General features: G+C 33.4%; 1 protein-coding gene across 2 annotated transcripts; it reads left to right on the top strand.

Annotated features, from left to right (window-relative positions):
- Window positions 1-485: 485 nt before the first annotated feature.
- LOC133797576 (protein BONZAI 2-like) lies at window positions 486-7744 on the top strand. 2 transcript variants are annotated; one of them, XM_062235521.1, is made up of 16 exons: window positions 486-782; window positions 1276-1323; window positions 2487-2635; window positions 2738-2786; window positions 3092-3148; window positions 4022-4210; window positions 4312-4446; window positions 5316-5377; window positions 5468-5570; window positions 5645-5759; window positions 5901-5977; window positions 6062-6199; window positions 6300-6464; window positions 6746-6859; window positions 6996-7092; window positions 7184-7744. In XM_062235521.1, exons 1-16 carry the CDS (start codon window positions 633-635, stop codon window positions 7276-7278), a joined length of 1743 nt encoding a protein of 580 aa, XP_062091505.1. In that variant the 5' UTR covers window positions 486-632; the 3' UTR covers window positions 7279-7744. The 2 variants fall into 2 exon arrangements, with proteins under 2 accessions (XP_062091505.1, XP_062091506.1); XM_062235522.1 differs by lacking the exons at window positions 486-782; window positions 1276-1323; window positions 2487-2635 and adding an exon at window positions 2412-2440.
- The last annotated feature ends 733 nt before the right edge of the window (window positions 7745-8477 follow it).

Below are 8477 nucleotides of genomic sequence, written 5' to 3'. Positions count from 1 at the left end.
TTTTAAAGACAAATTGGTAACAAGTATCTAGTGGAAACCAATGACAATAAAGTCAAATATCTTAATAATTAAAAACATTAAAAATACGATAAATGTCATGCTGAGACAAGTAGTAAGTAGACTTAAAAGTCGGGATAATGGTTGAATTGGAGATTTATTTGAATTTATAGTTTGAAAATATATTAATATTAATTGATACATAATTTATTCTTAACAAATATGTAATTTTATCATACTAAATTAGTATTTTAATCCATGTAATTATTGTTAGAACAAGACAGCCATTTATAGTTGTATCTGTGTGTTTTTTTTGTTTATATAATTTATTGTTTCTAAAATGTTTAATTTTAAATTATTTTTATTATTGCTTATCAAATAGACGAATTCTTTGAAAGAAGACGCGAGAGGTTTTTCAAGTATAAAAGGAAGAAATAGAGTAAAAGGTAATTAATTATGAATGTTTAATAATAATAATAATAATAATAGTGATAATAAGCAAAGGCGCGACTAGAAGAGGAGTCTCAGCTCAATCTCTCATAGGTTTTTATTTATTTATTAATTTTATTTTTATTAATTATTTTGTGTTTTCAAACGGAAAAAAAGAAAAAGAAAATTTGGGAAGAACTCTAGAAATGGGCAATTGCTGCTCCGGCGACGCCGGTGGCCGGTCGGCAGTCGGCGGCACCGCTGCTTCTCATGCCAATCCGAACGCAGGTCCAAACGACGCCGTTGAAAGATTCCTTCTGTATCGCGGCTTACAGGGCTGCTTCTCTCAGATCGAGGTTCTCATCTCTCAAACTCTGCCATTGATTCTAATTCTGTATTTTCTCCGTGTATTGACATTCCTATTAAGTTTTTCCTAGTTGTTGGTTCACTGTAGATTCGAAAACGAGTTCAACTCTTTTCGAATTGTAATTGGATGAAGCTACGAACTTGTTCCAGAGATCTCTGGCATTATTATTCGAATGTTGTGGATTCATCGTTTTGATTTTTTTAGTGACTTTTCGTAATTATTTTCCTTTAAGTGTGAAATTTTGTGCTACGCAAAGTGACTTTAGAAGCAATTCCAGTGCACGAAGACTTAGTACGAATTGCCTTCAACGCGTTGTTCATCCTAATTAGATTTTTTTTGGTATTCTTTGAATTAATTTAATGTAATGTTTGTGCAAAACTTCTTCGTCATCTGATTGATTAACGACAATGTTAAGCTTTTTATCATTTTTTTAATTCTTCTTTAATATTAACTATATCTTCTGAATTCTGCTCAACGTGCAGTTATCTTTATCTGCTTCCAGCTTACGCGATCGAGATGTGTTCTCCAAGGTTTGTTGTTCTGTAGAATAAATTTTAATGGTACAATTATATGCAGTTCACGATCATAATATTCATCTAGTTTATTCATGTCAATGCTGCTTCTGAATCATTGCGAGAATTGTCTGGTTTTAGTTTTTATAGCGTTGTCCTCGAATTACAACTCTGTTGTGCTGTTAAATTTGATCTTGTGGTATAATATGATTCTTCTCTGATTGACAAATTTATTTTTTCCTCATATTCATTGATTAATCTATTCTAGTGGTGCTATGATACTATCACATCTTTAATTAGACATATAATTTACATCTTGGCAGTTTTAGCTGTATAAAGGAGACAAGTACAATATTTAAGGTCTGATCTTATGCCCAAAGCCTACAATCTGATATTTAGCTATGTATTCTTTGTGTAAGCAAATTGGAGAATATTATAATAATTTCCTATAATCTTTAGGGATTTAGAGAGTTGAGGGCATGAAGGTATACTGGAAATTTTACAAGTTATGAAGCAAGTATTTATCAAAAAAATTATAAATGGATATCTGTACCTTTATTAATGACCTAGAGTTAAAAAGTTTGAGAATAGAAGTGTCCAAACAGTGGATGGTCATTGTGGAAAGCAAAGACGGTGACATTTCTCACTTGATCTATGGCATCTCAATTGCTTTTTTTCTTTTCTCTTTAAGGAAACACTTAAGCCATACGGATAGGGAGTTAGAATTATGGTGATGGGGATATAAACAAGCATAGGAACTGATTACACCTGTAGGTTTGTCGCAGACTCGCATCTTGCCTCATATATTGTGGCAGGAAAATTTTAATATGAATTTCCTGCTTAAGTTTAATATTAGTGATAACAACTTACTTTACTCTTTGTGAAAGCAGAAAATTTGCTATAACAGGCATTAGAGGAGCATTTAGTGTACCTACCATTAAATAGTTAGTGGACTAAGCAGTCTTGAACAGACTATTATTGGAGACCTGTTGCATTATTGATAATTCTGTTTCATCTTTTATTGTTTCTGACTTAGTAGCTATTTCCTATCACTGCTTTTGATAATTAATAAAATGCCACAGGATCAACTTTGCCATATCTTTGGAGGCTGAATCTTTTGCTTCAACTATATAATGTTAGTATTTAACATTTATTCCTTGTTTTACCTTTTTGAACTTCAGAGTGATCCTATGGTGGTTATTTATACTAAAGGGAGGGATGAAACACTTATAGAGATTGGTCGTACTGAAGTAATTTTAAATTCAGTAGATCCTACATGGATCATAAAACATACCATCACTTATCATTTTGAGGTTGTGCAGTATTTGGTGTAAGTTTTGGAGCTTTGTCTGTTTCTCCAAAAAAAAAATACAATTTGCATCTTATTGGTTTTAAGATGATGCATAGCTAACGTGTTATCTTTTATCTACAGGTTTCGAGTATATGACATTGACACTCAGTTTCATAATGTAGATGTGAAGGTACGATCTTATGATTCTGAGCCTGCTAAACATGTTCTTTCTTACTTACAAATGATGTTGAGGGAATGTTGTTGTATTACATACTGCAATATAATATTCCGAAGACATGCACAGCCTATCCAGATATGTGAACATGCAAAAAAACTACCCTCTGAACATGCACAGCCTATCCAGATATATTTACATGATACCATAGGACTATAGATATCTCTTTTGTTGATCAGAGAGCTCACAATTCCCAATCGCTCTTATTGTATCCAAGCAGAAAATGTCTTTTGTTCTCAACACCTGCTTTACAAATGCAGATGCTAAAACTTGATGAGCAGCAATTTCTTGGAGAGGCAACTTGTGCACTGTCTCAGGTATTACATAGTTTTGTTCGAGTTCATGTTTTCTTTTCCTTAACTGCAAAAGAACCTTCAGAATGGTCTATCAAAACAAACAATAAATAGAGATGGAGAGAGAGAGAGTAAGTAAGAGAGAGGAACTTTATATCTTTGGGACATTCAAATATGTGATACAAGTCATTGTACAATGAGAACCTCCTTGAAGTTCGGTTAAGAAAACTCGTATACTATAGAGCAAATTATAAATATAAGGATAACTTTCGCGATATTCTACACCTGAAAATGCTCATAGGGTATATCGAATTGTACAAGAAAAGCAAGGTAACTTGCTTGGAGTGTGTGCTCTTGGACCTAGTTTGGGTGATAGAAATTATTAAAATTGTGCCTCTCCTAACAGCTATAGCTTATGGGAAGATTGGTTGTGTCTGTCCTCTGTCAGAGAGGCTCTTGCATAATGAGAGAACTACACTTCTCTTTATCAATAACATGAAAACCTCATTTATTTGTTATATGCAGATAAAATTGTATGTTTAGAGGTTGAAATAAGTTATCTGTGAGAATCAGTTCACATTTTTCAGGAGATGGAACTCCGTGTTTGTTAAAAATATGTTCTCTGTCAGAAATATCAACTTCAAAACTAGTCCTTTCTTGTTTGACTGCCTGATAAAATCATATGTACATATACTGTGATCTAGGAACAAAAAAACATAATTATAATATAATAGAGAAAAAAAATGAAGAAATGGTCCTCTTTGTGTTTTCTCTATAGTAACAGAAATTTATTATTTAGTATTTACTTCACCTGATATTCAAGCTATCTAAAATTTAAAGAAAAAAAATTACATTTTTCTGGTACTCTTATCATAAACGTCCATTCTATCCATGCAGATAATGATTACACAAGACAGGTCATTGACCATAGATCTTATGCACAGAGAGGATTCCACCAGAGCAACTCGTCCTCGTCACTGTGGAAAGATTACTGTTCGTGCTGAGGAATCTGTTAGCTCAAAGACTACAGTGGAGATGATACTAAGTTGTATAGATTTGGAATACAAGGATCTCTTTTCAAGAAGTGTAGGGCCTACTGAGTTCTTATTTATCTCTCTTTTCTTTTTTGTCCCTTTTTGGTTAGCTATTTGAAAGGCATTAATAATTATATTTTTCTTGCATTTTAGGACCCTTTTTTAGTAATCTCGAAGGTTGTAGACAGAGATGTCACAATTCCAATATGCAAAACAGAAGTTTTAAAAAATGAGCTTAAACCACAATGGAAGCCAATATATTTGAGTATTCAACAAGCTGGAAGCAAGGTGAGTTATCTTTTTAGAGGTGTTAATCTGGTGTGCAATGAATGTACTTTGGATACTTCCACTCCAACTGGAGCATATTCCACTTCGTATTTACTTAACAGGGATTGTCCCAGTTTCAGTATGGCTGATGAGCATGATTGCAGAAGTGTCTAAAGGACATTTTTCTATATGTAATATATCTGTCAGTTCATTTTTTTAATGACAGAGTTACAAGGCCATACTTCAATCATAATCAATCTCATAATTGTTCCTTGCACTTCTTCTAGCAGCCAGTCTTTTTGCTATGTATGTCATAAGAATACTTTCATACTGGAGAATGTCCATCCCCTGCGTGCTTTTTTTGTTTATGTGACAGAATTTATGTTAATTGCCATACATCTGACTTTTTCTCACATAAAATATTCCTTGTGCTTCTAGCAAGCCATTTTTTCTTCAATATATGAAATAAGAGATTCAATTGGTTAGTTATTCTTGCGTAGCTTCTTTTGTTTTTGAAATGCACTGAACAATTAATAATCTATGCAAAGATCTTATTTAACAAATGCCTTTGTTCATGACTTTTATTTTGCATATTAGTTTTGAAATGGTGCTTTGTGCTTTTGCTTTTTTATTTGACCACGGATCTTGAAGCATCTTTAGTTCTTTGTTTGACATTGTAGCATACCATTATTGCCAATTTTCAATTTTGACACATCCTATAGGAGATTCTACTTATTTGTAGTAACTTTTTCAAGTGTTGCAGAATACTAATTCAATAGCTTTTCAATCTATTTTTGCATTATCAAATTCCAAAGCATTAAAAAGAAGAGCTTTACATTCTTCCTTTTCTGTTTATTGATAGCTTTCATTTTATTTTTCCTAATTATCAGGATCAGCAACTCATAATAGAGTGTTTCAATTTCAATAGCAATGGAAAACATGACTTGATTGGGTAACTTTTTATTTCTTGGTCCTTCATGGTTTCTGAATTTCCTGATTTGCTTTGACCGGATGCTAAAAATGCTTATTCCTGCTTTATCAGAAAAGTTGAAACATCATTAGCAGACTTGGAAAAACTTCAGTTCAGTAAGCAAGGCGAAAATTTATATTTACCAACTGCTGTTGGACATCATCATGAGAACAAGGTTTTTACAACATAAACCATATCTTTATACCCTGATCTTTATCTTGTTTACTAATTCACTAACTTTTAATGCAGGTATTAAAGAGCCGGTTATTTGTTGACAAGTTTTCTGAGAGTGTTCAACATACCTTCCTGGATTACTTAGCAGGGGGATTTGAATTGAACTTTATGGTCGCTATTGATTTCACAGGTCTGAATTATATATGTTAAACATATGTTTGACCTCATTTATCACAATAGAAACATCTTCTATACATGAGATATCAAGCCATTGTAGCTTTTAGGTTCTTGAGTACATTCCTATCAACTTATCTTTTTGCGTATTTATCAGCTTCAAATGGAAATCCTCGCTTGCCTGATTCCTTGCATTATATAGACCCTTCAGGACGTCCAAATGCATACCAGAGAGTGAGAAATGGGTTCCTCTTTGTATACTTTTCACAAGCTATTTTTTTTAAAGTACCTGTAATAAGATGTCTACTTGTTGTTCAGGCAATCATTGAGGTTGGCGAAGTGGTACAGTTTTATGATACAGATAAGCGCTTTCCAGCATGGGGATTCGGTGCCCGCCCAATTGATGGTCCAGTGTCTCATTGTTTCTACTTGAATGGAAGTAGTCATTACTATGAGGTTGATTGACTCAAGATCTAAATTTGCTCTTTCATCTAGATGTTAAATCTATTTTTTGCTTTATGCATCCCCTTACTCAGCATACATATCTGTATCTCAGGTGGAAGGAATTCAAGGAATTATGACAGCATATGCGGGTGCCCTACGTAATGTTTCTCTTGCAGGGCCAACTCTATTTGGGCCTGTGATTAGTTATGCTGCATCAATTGCCAGCCAGTCTCTTGCAAATGGTGGACGGAAATACTACGTTCTGTTAATAATCACAGTAAGAATTAGTATTTGGCATGAAACATTCTTCATTTAGTTTCTTATCTTTTTATTAGATTCTAATGATTGTCTCAATTGGTAATTCTAAGCTATTATAAATTCACCCATTTTAGCCTTCTCATTATGACAGTTATTCTATCCAGAATATAAAATATAAAATTATGCCATTTTATTGGAGAATTAGATTGTACTTTTACTTCATAAAATACCCATTCTAGAAACTGTTCCTGAGCTCTGTTTTCTTAGTCCTCATGTTTTATGAAAATTGAACTCTTATAGGATGGAGTAGTAACGGATCTTCAAGAAACCCGAGATGCCATTGTAAAAGCATCTGATCTACCACTTTCAATCCTTATCGTCGGAGTCGGAGGAGCTGATTTTAAAGAGATGGAGGTATCTACTCCAATTCGCTTGGTTCTTGTCTAGATGTTGGCACACAAACAAACATATGCTAAATGGTTCTACTGCAAAATGCATACTTGACTAGAAACTGATTTGCTTTGCTTAACTAATCGTCTATTTTGTACAGATTTTAGATGCTGACAAGGGAGGCAGACTTGAAAGCTCATCGGGACGTGTTGCTTCTCGTGATATTGTCCAGTTCGTTCCATTCCGAGATGTACAAAGTAAGTTGCACTATTCTCATCTAAAAAAAAGGCCTAAATAGAAGTGTCAAAAGTTGTTTTTGGGCATCAGTTTGTAACATTCCTTATGCAGGTGGAGAAATTTCTGTTGTTCAAGCTCTACTAGCAGAATTGCCTTCTCAATTTCTGACCTACATGCGAACCAGAGATATTAAACCAAATGTATAATCCTTTAAATTGTAAATATGAAAATCAATTTTCCAATATTGATCTTCATGCATTTGGGGGGGGGGAAGAACTTTTCTTTTTAATGCTGCATGGTAAGATCCCTGGTTTTATTGTGAAGAATGGTTTTAATTCGTATGGTCAAACATTTGGACTGGACTGAGATAAAGGTGGCTGTAAAATTTTCCATTGGCCTTTATGAAGACTGGGCAAAAGTTCTGCACTGAAATCACACGACAACGTAAAGGATTGCTGGGACAAAGAAAATTGAAGCTGGGGTTGGAGAAAATGTTTAATTCTCTTAAAAAAATCCAAAAACAAAAAAAATAGTGCAAAATTAGAAATTCAGGTCTTGAATTTTCTCAGTCAAATCTTCAAAGTTGAGGCAGCACTCTCCTCTCCTCGTCTATTTCTCTTGTACACGACAACTTTGGTGTGCATACTTTTTTAATGAATTTGATTGATTGACAACTGGCTGTTCTGTTATTACTTTTGGAGTATTCTCCAATGCACCCCAAAAAGTACACACTAGTACATTGTAGTTATTTAGAATATTTTGCAAATTTTCAGAGTTCTGTTATTACTTTTGGAGTATTCTCCAATGTACCCCAAAAAGTACACACTAGTACATTGTAGTTATTTAGAGCATTTTGCAAATTTTCAGAGTTCTGTTATTACTTTTGGAGTATTCTCCAATGCATCCCAAAAAGTACACACTGGTACAACTCTAGGTGTTTTTGGCAAATATTTTGGGTGGATTTTTTTTTATTGAGTATATTGTAGTTATTTAAAGCATTCTGTAAATTTTCAGAAAATTCTGAATAATTTACTGAAAATAAAATTTAAACAAATTACTTTTCACACGTATAAAAAAATAGTCATGCGTGCTACAAATTATTTGAATTTTGTTTTTTACATTATAAATTATTTGGAATTTCTCGAAAATTTGTAAGATGTTTTAAACAACTACAATAAACACGGCCATAAACAAAATTTACCCCGAAAATACTTCCTGAGCCAAAAATTAGAAAAGGTGCACCTGTGTACCCTTTTTAGGGGGTGTACCGGAGAACTACCCATTACGTTTTAGCCAATTAAAGAAGATTAAAGAAGACATAGATGAGAAACTTGTGTACTGTTTGCTCATCTTCTGTAATCAAAATCCCTTGCAACAGATTCATTGATGTATTAATCCAAGTTTA

This window comes from Humulus lupulus, chromosome 8 (assembly GCF_963169125.1).
Source record: "Humulus lupulus chromosome 8, drHumLupu1.1, whole genome shotgun sequence".
NCBI lineage: Eukaryota > Viridiplantae > Streptophyta > Magnoliopsida > Rosales > Cannabaceae > Humulus > Humulus lupulus.
This window is presented reverse-complemented; position numbering and strand designations above follow the sequence as displayed.

Excerpts from the sequence above, each read along its gene's own strand:
- LOC133797576 (XM_062235521.1), top strand. The coding sequence starts at position 633 with ATGGGCAATTGCTGCTCCGGCGACGCCGGTGGCCGGTCGGCAGTCGGC. Across the intron at positions 1,324-2,486 it reads ATCGAGATGTGTTCTCCAAG|AGTGATCCTATGGTGGTTAT; the intron begins GTTTGTTGTTCT and ends TTTGAACTTCAG. Across the intron at positions 5,760-5,900 it reads GGTCGCTATTGATTTCACAG|CTTCAAATGGAAATCCTCGC; the intron begins GTCTGAATTATA and ends CGTATTTATCAG.